At 37.0% G+C, this 17556-nt stretch overlaps 1 protein-coding gene across 1 annotated transcript in view; it reads right to left on the bottom strand.

Moving 5' to 3' along the window:
• Positions 1 to 17556, bottom strand: part of MARCHF6 (membrane associated ring-CH-type finger 6) — an 80754-nt gene that overhangs the window by 24724 nt on the left and 38474 nt on the right. Inside the window, exons 11-19 of the mRNA XM_037799504.1 lie at positions 14767 to 14825; positions 13481 to 13561; positions 13162 to 13230; positions 13003 to 13077; positions 8323 to 8457; positions 6415 to 6534; positions 5606 to 5706; positions 2709 to 2846; positions 1517 to 1721 (exon numbers count right to left, since the gene is read on the bottom strand). Coding sequence (XP_037655432.1) covers positions 1517 to 1721; positions 2709 to 2846; positions 5606 to 5706; positions 6415 to 6534; positions 8323 to 8457; positions 13003 to 13077; positions 13162 to 13230; positions 13481 to 13561; positions 14767 to 14825 — 983 coding nt within the window. The remainder of the gene's footprint in view (positions 1 to 1516; positions 1722 to 2708; positions 2847 to 5605; positions 5707 to 6414; positions 6535 to 8322; positions 8458 to 13002; positions 13078 to 13161; positions 13231 to 13480; positions 13562 to 14766; positions 14826 to 17556) is intronic.

The following is a 17556-nucleotide window of genomic DNA, read 5'->3' as shown; positions in this document are numbered from 1 at the left end:
AGAGGGCAGGGATCTGGCAGGAAGACTGAAAGGACTGACTAGAAAGCAAAGAGAGGAGACTGAGGGTGTGTCAGCTTTTGACTACTGAGAAACCCTTTAGCAGTTCTCTCTGACTGAGTCAAAAAATACCTTTTGCTTATAAGGACTTTTTCAGTCTCTGGAGAACCGAGAGACCATGGGAAGACCAGGAAAAAGGGAGCAGATACGAGTTCTGCTTTTAGACTGCTTAAGAGATCAAGGAAAAGCTGACCTTCATGTTTCCTTCTGAGTGAAACAGCAAAGCCTTCTAGAACAAACTGCTGTACGAGAAACAGAATGCTTCAAGCAGGCAAAGCAGCAGGGACAACAGCTCACTGAGTCCTGCCGTGGCATTCAAGGCTCTCCACTCTCTGGTTCCTGCTGATTTAAGAGCCCTGCGCTCTCACCACTCCCCATCCTACACTCCATCCTCCAAATAGACTCAACTACCTTACCTGCAGTTCCAGAACTACCAAGACTAAACTGTCCCTTGTCCTGGCATATGCTGGAAGGCCCTTCCCACTGTCCGTGTCTTTCTCTGCCTGGCTTCTCAAATTTAAAGACTTATTCAGGTGTCACCTCCTCCATGAAGACTCCTTTAGGCCCGTACTAAGGATCAGTGAGCCTGACTAAAGCACAGCACCCTCTGTGAACACCTACCATGAGAACCTGAATCAGTAATACTCTTTTTTTCTTGTCACCCCCCCACCTTCCGTCCCAAATAGAGGGTAAACTGTTTCATGGCTAAGACTGTGTGTCTGCTCTCTAATTCCTTCACAAGCACCTAAAACATCAAAGATACTCAACATATTTGCGTAATGACTGAATAAATGGACACCCTTAATCTACAAAACGCCACAAAAATATTATCATGCCCTACTTTTACAAAAGAAGAAACTAAGGCTGAGTTTTAAATAATCTGACACACAAGCCCAGAACATTATAAAATATCAGAGCGGGTGCAACTGAAGTATGACTTCATTGCAATCATACAGTATTCAGCAGCTTACATTTGTGACAAAATTCCAAATCATAGTTTAGAGACCATGGGACAAGAAAGTTTCTTAATGTGCTCTTTAGTTTCATCAGATATAAATATGAAATCACCACTCTGAACTTGACCAGTATTTGAATGAGGATTAAATAGGGGAAAAATATTAAAATGCCCATTCTAGTTCCTGGTACCTAATAAAAATCTAACATAACAGAAACCTATCAATAATGTTAGTGACTTCTTCACTCCAGTGACCTATTTTCCCAAAAACAGGGGGCAAAAGTGCATGGAACCTCAACTCTATGACCAAGCTCTAAAATTTGACAAACTTACCTAATTGATCATTAACACATATCATACTGCATAATGAGGGAAGCATAACATAGCTTTTTTTCAGGAAATGATGCCTACACAGACAACTGTATGCTAATAGCACCAATTCTCAACAGAAAATTGAAAAACAAAAAAACAACCAGAATTCTAGTTAGTATGTATAGTACCTACCCTGAGTGGAAAATTTAAAGGCCGGCGGTAAGGCTGAAAACCGACAGGTCCTCCCTGTTGGAGTATGGCTTGGTGGGCTGCATGAAGGCCTTCCCCCACCACTGGAATAGCATTGTTATTTCGAGCATGCTGGTTATTATTAATTTGTTGGTTTGCACTGTTCTCATTTTCTTCCTGGTCTCCCAATAAATAGGAATGAAGATCCCTGTATACAAATTGCATCAGTGAAAATTCTCATTTCGGGTCAGTAAAATGGCAGACGTAAGACTTTATATTCTTAATAATTGCTACTAAGAGTGGAAAATGTACAAGTAGAATCTGTACACTGTACTGTTACCTCAGTCCAGTCTAAATGTTGGTGCTAGCTTTAAATTAAACCTTTTAAAATTTAATATCAATAACTTTATAATACCCCATAAATTTCATTTATTTTATCAGTTATTCATCCAGTAACTGAGGAGAAACTAGTCGCTGAAAAAGTGTACAATGTACAAGATATATTCTGTGAGGGATCTCAGAGGATCTTCCTCTCTGCAGATGGCTCCTGTGTCTACTGGGATGTGCAATTCAGCTAAATCCTCCAAGTCAAGGTATACTTTAGGCAAAAACGAGATGGGGTGATCAGAAAAGGACAGGTGTCCAGTCATATACAAGCAAATACTTACTTCATGGTAAGGTATCTACTAGATGCCAAATATTTTAACTTTTAAGTCACAAAGATACAACTTTCAAATAAGTACATAATGTACAAAGCTTGAAAAAAGTAAGTAAATGCAACATTCTGACTAAATGACTGAGAAACCAAATCCGAGAATAGTTCATTTACCAGCTCTAAATCTACCAGCTCTAAATAAGGTAAGTTGGGCTGTTTTAATGCACTGAAACAGATTTTTTTTTTTTTTTTAATGCTGTATAATGAAATGAAAGAACCTGGGCCAGCAGAAAACCTCTGTAAGAAGGTAAAACTGTACCCATTCTACATAAAGGGATGGTAAATGATTAAAAAAAAAAAAAGAAAGAAAAGAAAAATTTTCAATTCTTAGTAGTAAGTTTTATATACATCTGTAGACATTACTAGATCACCCTTTATTAAAACTAATATTTCATGAGTGGGGAATGGAACATACTTTTTCAGAAAGGTGATTCAACTGACCCAACTGACACACCTGAGCAGCCAACTGCCTATACTTACAGTAAGTATCCAGCGGTAACAGTCCATGCTCGCACAAGCCCCTTCAGCCACTGTCTTGTGTGTCCCTGTTCAAGTAATGCGGGCAAGACAACCTGGAGCAGAAGCAGCTCAAGGGACAGTTCACTCACTGGAGCATCACTAAGACAATTAAGAAGAGCCATGATTTATAATGTGAATTTTATTTTCCATTATAATTATATTATACTGAAATATTTAATGGGATTACAATGAAACTCATCAGGTGTTGAATGAACTCACTGTCTTCATTACTTCTGCTCCCATCCTTTCTTGAGCCCAGCAAGACTTTCCTCCCAAGCTGTGCCAAAACTGCTCCTGATGAGGGTTGCCAGGAACCTCTCCTCTATGTTGTTAAATCTGATGATCAAGTCTCGATTCTCACCGCACTTGCCATATTAGTAGCTATCATACGATGGCTCACTCCCTAACACTTTCTCCCTCAAGCAGTTTCTAGGACCCCACCTCTCCTGATTTCCTCCTCCTCAGACAACTCCTCTTTTAATCCAGCTCCTCCCACAATCCTCCTCATCTCACTAAAATGGCAACTCCATCCTTCCAAGTATTCAAAACAGAAACTCTGGAGTCACCCTTGACTCCCCTCTTTTTGAAACCCTATATTCAAACAGCCAAAGAATCCTGACAGCTGTACTTAAGAATACTCTAAATCTAACCACTTCTCACTACCTCCCTACTACCACCTTCATTTAAATCCCCACATCTTTCACCTGGATTATTGGATTATCCTCCTAGCGAGTGTCCTGCCTGATGTGGCCATCCCAACCCAACCTCTCTTCTTGTCATAGGAGCCGGAGTGACCCTTTTTAAACTTACCTAAGGTCACTCCTCTGCTCAAAACTCTCCAAGAGCTCCCAACTCACACTTAACTGGCCTGTGAGGTTCTCCTGGATCTGGCTTGCCATGAAGTCTTCTCACCTCATCCAATCATTCTGCCCCAAACAGCCCACCCTGCTAGTTCTCCAACAGACCTTGGGGCCTCTGCACTTGCTCTACTCCCTGCTCAGAACAATCTTTCTTTAGGTGTCTGCAGGGCTCATTCCCTTACATCCTTCAGGGCTTTCTTTCCTCCATGTCACCTCCCCAGGTCTTTACTATCCTAGCTCCTCTCCTTATCCCCTTTCGCTACACTGTTTTCCCCACAGCAGTTACGACCATTTGACATCCTATATTTATCTATTTATTTTACTGTCAATCTCTACCACTAAGATGTAAGCCCCACAAGGACAGAGACTTTTCATTATTCTGTTCTGTTCCTTTACCCTAGTGCCTAGAATAGTACCTGACACACGACGGGCCCTCAATTTTACTGAAGGAATGGACTAAACACTGTTACATAATATACAAACTTTGCTACATTTCTAGCTTATAAATGAATATCAATATTGTTCTATGCCAACCAATAATATATGAAGCCAGAAACCTGTGTTTACTGATTCTCATTATGACTAGACCCAAAATACATACTATATCAACTAAGGGTAAGAATTAGAAAACCACTTGCCAAATCTACGAAGATCCTAAATGCAAAAATATGAAGTTTTATTACTGAAGAGTAACAATCTAAAAAGCCATAAACATATGACGTATTTTAAGTTTACTGGCATTTTTCCTGCCACTTAAGCTAATCAGGAAATAAATATTTGCCAATTTGAACATAATCTCAGACTTATTATGTGTGAAACAATAAAACTTCTTTCACTGACAATCATGTTCCTATGCAAGGCATTAAGGACACAGTCAAAAATGATTTCTGCCAGGGTGTAGAACTGCCATCATGGGCAAAACTGCCATCATATGACAAACACTTTTAAAATAATTCAATAGATGCTACAAGAGATACGTATTACAACAATGAAAGACAATTTTTAAAGAGGGAATGACGATTTACTCTAGGGAATAACTTGGAGAATAAAACCTTGATCTGGATCTTGAGGAAGGATATCAAGAGATTGCCAGGCAAACATGGGTTAAGGACATTTCCAACAGAAGGAAAGATACAGAACAGCTGGCACTTATGGGAGACTCAACAGAGGTTTAGCATGGTTAGAAAGAACTCATGTTCAAGCAATGCTAGGACAACATGATGGAAAGGCAGAGTGAGGTTATGCCAAGCCTTACATGTCATTCTAGATGACCTGGGTTTGGTCACCCAGATTATGGCAGATTATGGAGGAACTGCTGGCAATAATCAAAGTTTTAGAAAGTCTAGAAGCAGTCGTGTTGAGGGTAGACTATAGATGGAGAACAAGAGGAAGGCTTAAACAAAGGTAGTGAGTGATAAATCAAGCTGGATTAGTTAGAGCAGAGGCCTTACAGAACTAGAATTGACAAGACTTAAAAACTGACTGAAGTATATCTGAGGAAGAAATCCAATTGGTCTGGCAGAGTTCTGGCTTGGGTGACTGAGGAGATAATGCAAAATCATTAAAAAGAGGGAACACTGGAGGAATGATGGAGACTATGTTTCCAGGTGACTTAAGTTTCTAAACCAAAAAAAAAAAAAAAAGGATTTTCAATCTATAAGCCTTGTATCCTACTTTTAATCTATAATTAAATGTGTAACTTTGGCTATACTCCTTAAGATGTACTTTTCACATAAACATGATGCTACTACACAAGGAATCATTAGGTATACGTAAATCATTCCAATCCTGGAAAAACAGAAACCTCAGTAGCAGAAAAACAAGAAAATCTTCCTCTGAAAAATCCAACTACTAAACCAATGTGTATGTGATCCAGAACACGGCAAAAGATAATTTCCAATATCCATAAGTATTGAAAGTTTTAAATGTGTGCAATCAGAATATCAAATCCCTAACAAGGATACATTAGTAAAGCTTTTCTGAATTTTTAAAACTTACCTGTAGAGCATGACATTATATGGAAGAAAATTAGGGAGCAGACTCTTAATTATACGTATAGGAAGCCAAAGCATAAGGAGAACAATGGAACCAAAGACAATCTGCAATGAGAAAAAGGACACAACACTATCAATCACTCCTGCATATTCAAGCAGGCGCTATCCAAGTCTGCAGACCACCCAAAGCCCCAAGTGCTCTTACTCTCAGCACTAAATTCAGGTCACACAAATGGGATGGGATCCTTTTCCTCTCTCTCTACGACACAAGAGCTACAACAGAGCTGCAAAGGATCGTCACTGCTTGGTGTGTGACAAGAGCTGGAAACTTAACGTAATGAAGGAGCAGACTCATGTGCAACTTAATAAATCACCTGTAAATATATGGGACGCTACCTATATTAATGGTCACAGAAGTTTCTAAGGGGTACAAAATTGCTTTTGGAAATTTATTTTGGAAAAATTAGGTATCATTAGGTAATTTTGTCCAAGTAGGGAAGACACTTTGAGATGTTTCTAAGAGATTAATTTAGAAGCCATTAACACATCTCAATTCTTTCAACACAAATTAAATATAATTAAGAGATACTTAATTTGGCAATCAATTATACCACTAAGGAAGGCATTTTTGTTTTATTAAATATCATTTATTTTAACAAAGTAATGAATAAAACAACTACTTGACACCCAAGTTCCATGGCCTTTTATAAATATGGGTTATTCAAAATACTCTATGTGCCTCCCCACCAACTTAACCAAAAAAATCTGAAGGTAGCATACTTTATTCACATAACAATTAAAAAGCCCACTTACCACTGACAAAATAAATCTTCGAAGATGCCTATAAATGGGCAAGTGGATCATTTCCTGTACTGGATTAAAATCTGGATCATTCAAATTCCTTAGAAACCACAGGACACCAGGTCGCAGTACCTGTAAACGTATTTTAAAGGCTATAAAACAAGGTATTCACCAACATCTCCAGGCTCTATATATGAGTTAAAACATTAACGGAAAAAAAGAGCTTCCTAAAATCATTTTGGCACCTAAAATGGGTCCCAGAAAATTTATATGCTTATCATGGGAAAAGTAGTACCTAGACCAGAATCTTGATGAAAACGACACTGTGTTTGATGGCCTTTAATGTATTTAACCATTCAACGAAACAACACTTATTGAACCAAATTTATCAAGGAATATAAATCTCTGAAATGAAAAATAATAAATCTGTCATTTGTTATATGGATTATGTAGCCATTTATAAAAGTCCTAAAACAGAAGACCTGATTTGTTTTATACTTTCCCAAAGGAGTTAGCTTAACTAAGAAATCCCACCACCTCTTGGTATCTTCACTTAACTATCTATAAAACATACTTTTCTTTTTTTCCCCCATCAATGAACATCAACCCGAGAGGTATGTGTTGTGGGGCAATGAACGAGTCTGGGCACAGGTTCTAGTGGTACAAACTTGCTAAGCTACCTTATGGAAAGCATCTAATCTGTCCAAACCTCTATTTCTCTATTTTCCAAATGAGGAAGTTATAACAGAGGACCTCTAAGGTGCCAATAACTCTTAAAAACATGAAGATTCTTTAGCAACAAAAAACCCACCACATCCGTAAACTATCTTTTAATATAAAACACTTCATTAGGTAACAATACAATTTAGAATTCTCTTATTACAATTTTTAAAAAAACATTATTGAACTTGCTTTAGTCTCTACCAGTTGATTCAAGAAAGAATATAAGTTTTATGTGCAAATAGGCTTTACTGAACTTATACTATATGATTCAGGAAAACGTTTTACCTCCTCTCCCCCAATCCTTGTAAGGGCAGAGTACCTGGGACTGACGCTGAGCCTCTGTGCTGCTGCATAAAACCCACACTAGAGTAGCCTGCCTGCGGCCCATTCCTCCCCGCCCTGCACATCTCCACCACTACTCAGTGGAGTATGCTGACTAGTTCCATGCCTGCATTCCTTCCAGGGTAGACCATCAAGAAGATGGTCCCTTTGTTTCTCACTATTACCTCAGCATATATAAGTGTCCAGCACTTTGTGACCACTCAGTAAATATCTGGTGAAAGAATGCTCAGCAGGAAGCACAATAATCAAAAGTCCTCAGTTTTATACTTCCTAATGAAACAGTAGAAGATTGACCTTGAGATGGCTACTAATCAAATACTGGTCCACTTCCATCATGTTCAAATCCGTAAGGACTGTATTCCAAAAATAAGATTAGTAAAGGTACCCATCTGGCAGGTGAACTGGTTATAATGAGGGAAGTACTCTCACTATAACTCTACATTCAGGTGCCAGCTTCAAGACCATTTTACATGTCAACCCTACAAAATCACATCCTTTAGACACTGCCAACATTACATTCTCTTGAATGAAGTCAAAGACAAGCTCATGGCACACAAATTTCCAAGACTTTCTTTAGAAGTGCAATATATACCAAGTTAAACAAGTGCTTTCATTTAATTTTTTCCCTCAGTCCAATTATAGAAAGAAACAATAAAACATCGATTTTTGACACATCTGACTGAAAGCACTTTAAGGCAGTCAAGCCAAACTCCCCTATCAGTTGTTCCCTTGAATTAAATAACAAACATTATGGGTTAGTTAGGAAATCACCATAGCCTCCAAAGCTTTGACTCTGGTTAAAGCACAAGTCCTTTTCACAAATGTACAGCGCAGGCACTTTCCTATAGAACTTACCTCTCTCAGGAGCAAAATGAAGGAGGCAAAGTAGAACACATAGACCATTCCCACTAGCCAATGCAGAAACATGGTAGTACCTGGAGCTGACTGAAAGCTCAGTTCTCGATCCTTCAGAGTAGCATCAAACATTTCCTAAATCACAACAGAACAGGTGAGAGACATCTGTATCACAAACATATGCCAAATTACCATCTCTACTGACTAAGAAGTGAAAAAATTACTAGGAATGTAGGTTACAATGTTCTAGAACTGCAGTTCTCAAAATGCCATCTCTTGGTGTCACAGAACTACAAAGGACATAAGATCAGATAGTATTTCAAAGATGTATATAACATTTACAAAAATCTTAAATACAAGAAACAAAAGAGTGATAAACTGATGCATAAGAACACTACTTAATACAGTTACTGTGAAAAGAAACATTTTTGTTAAGGTAAGACCTTTTCTTGGTTACAGGTCTGCACTCATGAAAAGCATCAATAGTAAGGTATGGAGAAATTTATCTCAGAGGTAAACGCAGCTCTTCTGCATATAAAATATTTCTGAAAAAATAAAAAACAAATGATCACTGACAGCCATTGAACACTGTAATCAAGACTGGGCATCTTTAGTTAACACAAGTGTGACAGTTGTATTAGTACAAAATATGCTTTCTTATTGGATTGAATTTTCAGTAATGCCTTAGCATTATCATAAAACTTAGAAAAGCAAAATGAGTAAGGTAATTCTCCACTGGTTATCAGAAAGTTTCCAGTCAAAATACACTGGCATCAAAAATTTGCCCAAGGGACTTCCAGTCAACCAAGAGGAGTCATGCCCCCACAGAATCTTTGAACGATTAGCAAAAACTGGCAGAGCTACTTCCTCAAAACTCAGGAAAACAGTCAAAGGGTTGTAGTAAATGGGCAAGTGCCAAACCAGGACAACACAGCTTTAAAAATTGCAGGAGGTACCAAAAAATGGAAGCAACTCAAGTGTCCATCAAGTGATGAACAGATAAACAAAATATGGTACATATATACAATGGAATATTATTCAGCCATGAAAAGAAATGAAGCTCTGACATATGCAACAACATGGATGAAACTCCAGACATCATGTTGAGTGAAATAAGTCAGATACAAAGGACAATTTTAGAAAGCAAATTCACAGAACCAAAAACTAGAAAAAAGGTAATTACCAAGGGCCAGGGTTGGGTGGAGAATGGGAAAATAATACTTACAAGGTACAGAATTTGTTTGTGGTAATGGAAAGTTTTGGTAATGGATGGTGATGATGGTAGCACAATATTGTGAATGTAACTAACACCACTGAATTATATCTGAATGTGGTTAAAAGGGGAAATTTACATTGTATATATGTTACTAGAATAAAAATTTTAAAAAAGACTGTACAACACAGCAAAACATAACTTAAACTGTGAATTATAATTACTAATCCAATTATAACAATATTCTACCAATCGTAAAAAAGGTGCCACACTAACGCAAAATATTAATAATGGCATACGGGAACTCTATTTTCTGCATGACTTTTCTGTAAAACTACAACTTACCTCATTAAAAAAGGAAGAAGCAGCTAGAGAATAAGGCAGATCACTATGTGACAAAGACTGTGATGCAAGCAAAGGAACTCCAAGGATTGTGGCTAGCAATCATAAAAATGTTACAGCTCTGGGAGAAAGCATGGCCTGTCAAGACCTTGATTTTGGCATTTTAGCCTCCAAAACCAAGAGAAAATAAAATTCCTGTTGTTTAAGCCAAAATAACACCACCAACAAAAACAGTACGACAAGCTCCTGGTGCCCATGCTGGTCCATACCCCTATGCCATCCCTAGCATGGCAGGGAGCCAGCTGATGCTGGCAGTGTTTCAGAGGGAGCAGAGTAATCCCTATGCAAATACTGGGGTACCTGTTTGTAGGTGCCAAAGAAGACTGAACTAGGAAACTCTTCCCTGGCTCACCCTCCCAGAACTTGTCCTGCAGACAGAAGCAGCTTGCAGAGAGCTAAAGCAGTATAAGAAACAATTAAGTCAAAGGTTACCTGACCCTGACAGGCTCTTCTTCACCTTAAACCTAATATTAAGGCACAGAACAGAGCACCCAGAAGGGAAGTCTATTTCACAGGGAGTAGAGGGTACATTCAAATTCTCAAGGAAATGAGCAAGCGTAAGCACAGGACAAGACTAAGAAAAGGACTCAGAAAAGACAAAGGACCCTGCACTTTATATTCGCCTCAGACTGAACTGATCTTCTTGACAGAAAGGCTAAACTCTGAAGGACAACACCAGCCAACACAGCCAGTTTACAAACACTGTAAAAGACGGTTTTTGCATTCATTTGCCACTTGAGGAAACTTCTGATGTATCACTAACTGGACTAAAACTGAAGGACAGAGAGCATGGAGACTAAATCCCAGAATTAACACTTTAAAATATTAAAATGTACAGTGTGCAACAAAAGAGTACAAGACAAACAAAGAAAGAGGTAAGGATAAACCACCAAAGGAACAAGATAAAAATCCAGAAATCATCAGTGAAGAGGACCAGACTTTGGACATACCAAAGATTTTAAAGGATATCAGGAAAATGATGCATGAACAATATGAGAATCTCAATATGAGATAAACATTTTAAAAAGGAACCAAACACAGTAACTAAAAGGAAAAATTCCCCAGCGAGTTTCAAGAGCAGATTGGAGCTGGCAATAAACAGAACCAGTCATCTCAAAGACAAGACAACTGAAATGATTCAGGCTGAGGAGCAGAAAGAAAAAAGAATAAAAAAAAGTGAAGAGTGTCTAAGAGACTTGTGGTACACCATCAAGCATACCAATAAATGCATTATGGGAATCCCAGAGGAAAAAGAGGGAAAAGGATAGATGAAATAGTCAAAGAAATAATGGCAGAAAACTTTCCAAATTTAACAACATACATGGACACAAACATTCAAGAAGCCCAATAAATCCTAAACAGGATAAATTTGAAGAGAACAAAGCCCTGGCAATAGTAGTCAAGCTGTCAGATACCAAGCCCAAGAACAAGAGTTCTAAAATCTGCAAAGGAAAAGCATGTATGTTATGCAAGGAAGTACCAATAAGATTAAGTGCCTGTTTCTCATCAGAAACCATGCAGGCAAGAAGGCAGTGGGAAAAACAATATTTAAAGTGCTGAAAGAAAACAGCTGCCAACCAAGGATTTTATATCCAATGAGACTGTCTTTCAAGGATGAGGGAGAGATTAAGATGTTCCTAGATAAATGAAAGCTTAGGGAATTCATCACCACTAGACCTGCCCTAAAAGTAATGCTAATGGGAATTCTCCAAGAAAGCAAAGGACACTAGACAGTGGATCAAAGCAGCATAAAGAAATAAAGACCTCCAGTAAAGGTGATTGACTATGTGTGTAATTATAAATACCAGTACTATTGCACTGTGTTTTGCTCCACTTTTTACTTCTTACAGGTTCTAAAACACAAATGCATTACAAGTAATAACTCTATGGTTTTGGACATACAATGTCTCAAGATAGCCTATGTAACAAGTAAAACAAAAAGATTGAGACGACAGAGGGGTATAAGGAATAGGGAAGGTATACGCTTTTGAAGTTAAATAGGTAGCAAATCAAACATGATTGTTACAGGCAGAGATTGGAAAAAAGGATAAAAAAAGCATGACCTAACTATATGCTGTTTACAAGAGACTCACTATAAATTCAGACACAAGTAGGTTGAAAATGAAAAGATGGACTCTTTGGGATTTGCTCTAATGTTGCTCATTGAATTGTGCCTTGAAGGTCTTCACCTATCCGTATATACCTTGTATTGCATAATAGGGCAGGGACTGAGACTGAGGAATTGTAACCAATAACAATTTTTGAAATTACCTACATAACTGCTTGTTGAGCTGTTATGTACATCGAGAGCTGACACCTTTCTGTATGTATACTATATTTTACAATAATGGAAATGGCTGAAGTTGTGTAACTGTGACCCATGACATTCTTTGAAATTTGCTAACAACTTATGAAATTGTACTTTGAAAGTTATCACTGTTATGTATATATGTTAAAGAGGAAGAAAGGAAGGAAGGGAGGGAGGGAGGAAGGAAGGAAGGAAAATGCAGAGGCAGTACCACATTGGTGCTGATTCTGCCAGAACAGGGAAGGGAAAAAAAAAATGAAAGGATAGAGAAAATACCACTGAATTCTGTATTTGAATGTGATTAAAAGGAGAAATTACAGGTTGTTTGTTACTAGAATAGCAATTTTTAAAAAACCATAGAACTGTGCAATACAGTGACCCTTAATGTAAATAATGGACTATAATTAATAGTATAATTATAACAATAGTTTCATCAATTATTAACAAAGATACCATTCTAATGCAAAGTGTTACTAACAGGGAAAACTGAGTGTAAGTGTGTGTGTGGGCGGGGGAGTGTTAAAAGGAAGCTACATTTTCTGTAAACCTACAATTTCTCTAATAAAAATTAAACGCACAAAAACCCTCACCTAGTTCAGAAAAATTACCAACATTAAGAATGCACAGTGCTGAATTTTCAAAAAGGATAAGCAAATTATTACCAATATTTACTTTCTTTTAAAAGGAAAACATCCTGAACATCTGTTTTCAAGCCTTTAAGTTACTTAGATTGTATTATAATGAATAATAAACTCACCAGGGAACAAATATCCAGCCACCAGCCGCAAATGAGAGGGAACACTCCAATTTCTACCACCACTAACAAAGATACCTTAAGTAAAAGTAAATTTAAGTTATCAATATCACCCAAATATGGAAGTAATAGTTTCCAGTTTCAATTGAAAACAGGAATTACCTTAACAACAATATAGCAGACTCCCAGTAAGCGGCAAGACCTATGAAATTTAACAAGAGTTGCCAAGCCCTACATCACCTAGTCAAGGAAAAACTAGGCATTTAAATGTGCATTAAAATATTAAGCAATCACTTAGTATTTTTTGACAGACAGAATTAACTCATTTCAGTTTGTTTACTCTCACCTTTACTACATATACCTATAACTTGTACTAAAAGGACAAGAAAAGAAGAAATAAATTTTGTTATCATTGAATAATAACTACTGAATAATGAATAATACCATTACTAAACAAATATGATGGTTCATTAAAGGATACGTGACAAATTATCAGTGTTATTGCTAAAAGTATATACCCAACTATGGTTGTGATTAGGCCTTCAAAATGAGATGCTTGAACCTGGAAATAAGAAAAAATAAATCAAAATTAATTTTATCCCCTTGCCCAGCTTTACCAAGATATTAAACAATCCAAGATGACTGAAAATGAACCATGTAGGCAATTTATGACTAGAAAACAATCTAAAATCCCCTTTGGATGACATCTCTGCAAATCAGACTCTGAAATCTCCCGTACTGCTATTACAAAAGGATAAGGAAAAATTAAAGAAGAACATTTTATCCAAGAAAAGTATGGTAAATTAAATTTTACAATAGTGTTTTAATAAAATAGTCCGCCCTCTCTTCCCAATCTGAAGCAAATTTGCTAAAATCTGAAAGCAGCAGACTCTGGCTGGCTCATCCTTCTTGTCACCTCATTTCCTACTATGAGGGTTAACTATTTAAATTTCCCTTGTTCTCCAAATCTGTTCCATTCCCAACTAAGGGTAGGAAGAGTGTGAACAGTGACAAATACTGCCTTTCTGAACCATCTTTGGTTCCTGAGTTTCCAATAGCAAGTGGTGGTATTTTGGAAAGTCAAAATTTATCAAAACATTTGTCTGCCTTCACATAGTGAAAATATGCTCAAAGCTGTATTAAATACTAAAATATTTTTCTGTCCTTTCAAAACAACAAATTTTGAAATCTGAGTACTCTCAGGATTCATATTACACAAATTGAACAGAGGATTCCAAATATGTCATCTCTTCGCTAAACGACCAAATCTAGTTGCTAGGGCCCCCAAGGTAGTGGTAGTAGTTGTCCATGTAAATACTTATCTATCTCTGAAAAATACTGATAAATGCAAAAATGAAAGCAAATGCTTCAGAAAACACTATAGTCCATCATTCCAAAATAGTCTGCCCACTTTTTTCTTCATTGATTGACACACTATTACACTTCCAAATTTGCTATGGGGCACCTGGGGCAAAGAGAGATAAAGGTGCACACAAGTTCATGGAACATGTCAAAATAAGCCTTCTAGGAAAACCTTCTCATAAAACATGTGCCTCTAGCCCACCCAATGGCAACAAAGACTGTGCATCTGGGAATATACAGAGCACAGCATGTCTTTGTTAGGTAAAAACAGGACCTACTATTCCTTTTTTTTTTTTTTAAAGGAAGGACGAGGAAACTGTGTTGGGTAACTATTCCCTTTACTTACTCAGTACATATCAATTTTGGAGGTAATTAATGAAAGTAAGTTTGTAAAAGTATACTTACATGTTCCTCAAATCCCAAACCAACAAGGGAGAAATGACCAATGTGATAAGGGCAAAAAGCTAAAAGGGGGGGGAAAAAAACTCAATGAACTTCAACACCAAAATAATAAACACTCCTAGCACCACCGTCTGTCCCACCGCCCCCAATAAAAAGAACCAGGGCCCAAGGCTTCTTGGGGAAATGTTACATGCCAGGACTGGGCCCAAAAGTGTACCATTTGGGACATTCTCTGTAACCAGAGAATAAGAAAGCTTTCCAAGTCTAATAACAGCAGCATCTGTGAAGTGGGTCCTACAGACAAAGAAAAGATGATATGAGCATCAAAAAGAATCATGATCACAACTGATGGAAAAACACTGACTACATACTAATAAGCAAGCTTCAAATAAGCCAAAGAAAGGAGGAAAACAACAAAAAAAGAAAAAAAGCAACATAATAGAAAACATCGTCATCACCAATGAAAGTAGTTAGTACACCAATTCCTTACTCTGAAAACTGATAATCAGAGGGAAAGAACTGAGCATCTGTCCTTGCTTTTCTTGCACATCAGGTTACGTAAATAGCTCTAGTTGAAAAGAATAAGTTGCTCTATACAGAAGAAAACCATTTTACATTTTTATAAATGTAAAAAAAAAAAGACCATTTGAAAATCATCATTTTGCAATGCCTAATAAATGATTCCGACAAGGGTCATCAAAGGATTAAAAAAACCATTAGATGAAAGATTGATAGAATACTGAATAATTGCACAGTACTAAAATATCACCTCCTAGAGATTACTTTCTGATGGGAAAAATGAAACTTAAAGCCTTCAGGCTGCTATCGCCTGAATCCACTGATAAAAGTGGATTTTTTCCTGATACAATGCCATGCTGAAAGGCAAAGCATAATTAATGAAGGGCTTTGCCTCAAACATACCTAATCTAATTAGGCCCTGAGAGCTAACAACTATTTTCAGAAAATGCAGGAGAAAAAAGAAAAACGTAATGGGCAACATAAGGAAGCAAGTGGACAAATGTAGAATGTGAGGTACTGCAAAGAGCAACAGACCCAATCTCTTCAAGAAGTCAGTGATAAAATGAGGGATAGGAAGGAGGATACAGAGAAGTGTTTTCTAGATTAAAAGAAACCAAAGATTTAATCAAAAGCCATGTGTGGCCTTATTTGGATCCCGATTCAAACAACAAACTGTAAAATGACATTTAAAGGATTATCCAGGAGTTTAAAAAATGATGAACTACTGGGAATATAAAAGAAATTCTGGTTATTTTTTAAGGTGTGATAATATCATGGCTATATGAAAAAAATCCTTAAAATATCTGTAAGAATTTTCCTGGTCTCTTTTCCTCAAAAGACTTCTTTCGCCATGTTAAAATTTAACTTTTTTTAAATAGTAAATTTAATTATCTTCTTTTTATCGTAAAGAAAAAATTATACAGCTTAGTAGATTATTAGAGAAAAGTGGGGGCGGGGGAAGAGGGAATCAATCATTAAGACAGAAGTCAGAGTGAATCTATGAAGGAAGTGGTCTCTAAACCCTTTTGACCAAGTATTTATTCCAATGGTAGGAAATTTTTTTGACCATGTACATCCAATACACTTAAATTTATTTATAAACTGTATACATGCACTATTTTACTAATATACTGTAAGTATTATAGAGCACGAGAAATTTTTAAAGGTTTAGAAAAAAAAAAAAACATACAGAATTTTCCCTATTTGTCCTCATTCCCCACTCTTAATCACTCTGCGGATGACTCTACCAGGTCAGGAAAAAGTTCCAGCCCTACTTACACATGTAAATAGTAACCCTGAGCAACTGATTTCTATCCCATTAATCAGCAATTACTGGGGAGGCATCCTAAAACTAAGGTGAGTTTCTTGGGTTCACTCCTTTCTACTGAGAGCCAAGAGCGTTGCAAAGTTCTATTTCTGCAAAGTGCATGATCACAAGAGCCCCCAAAATGCCAGCAGAAAACTGTCAGTAGAGCAACCCACGTAGCAAAGAAACACGTGTGTGCTTAATTCCAATGACTGCGATCACTTAAAAGGAAAAGTGAAAATTTCTTGTTTCATTTCAAAAGACTGTAATTAACCTATGTACACAACTGCTTATTAAAGTTTTCTAGGACAGATTTTTTCATAATTACAGGATTAAGAGATTGGATTAGAAAAAAATTTACTTAGATGAGATCTGAATCATGTAAATGAAAATTCTTAAAGGCCAACTGTTCCATATCAAACTAACTTGGCATTAAGTTCTTCTGTGAACACACAGATTAAATCTAGATATCATTTTCTCTTTCAAAGAAAAATAGGTTGACTTCAAAACAGTTGTACACTCTACACATGAATTATTCCTTACATAAAATAAATGCAGAATATTCAGCCACACACTTTCACTCCTATAATGAAGGGACAACAACAAAAAACGAACTTAATGTTTAATTTGCTTCATCTTAAATAGCTACTAACCATTAAGAATCAATGGAACTTTTTCAAGTTATTTTGTTTCAACAAGATGCCTATGAAACTTAAACTTCTTTGGCTCTTTTACAGAAAACACTCAGGTATTAATATTTTGTCTCATCCTCAATCCAAACATTCAATTTCTTTTTGATCATAGAGGCTTCCGGTTAAAGACAACTACTTTCTGAGTTGCAATATCATCCCCAACACAGAATGAGTAACTTGTAGTTTGACGGAAGCAGCCTGGGGAAGAAATGGTTACTACCACTCCTCAGCAGAGTTGAGGGATGACACACATGCACCAAGGAAGGGATTTCAAGA

Source organism: Choloepus didactylus, chromosome 11 (assembly GCF_015220235.1).
Source record: "Choloepus didactylus isolate mChoDid1 chromosome 11, mChoDid1.pri, whole genome shotgun sequence".
Lineage (NCBI taxonomy): Eukaryota > Metazoa > Chordata > Mammalia > Pilosa > Megalonychidae > Choloepus > Choloepus didactylus.
This window is presented reverse-complemented; position numbering and strand designations above follow the sequence as displayed.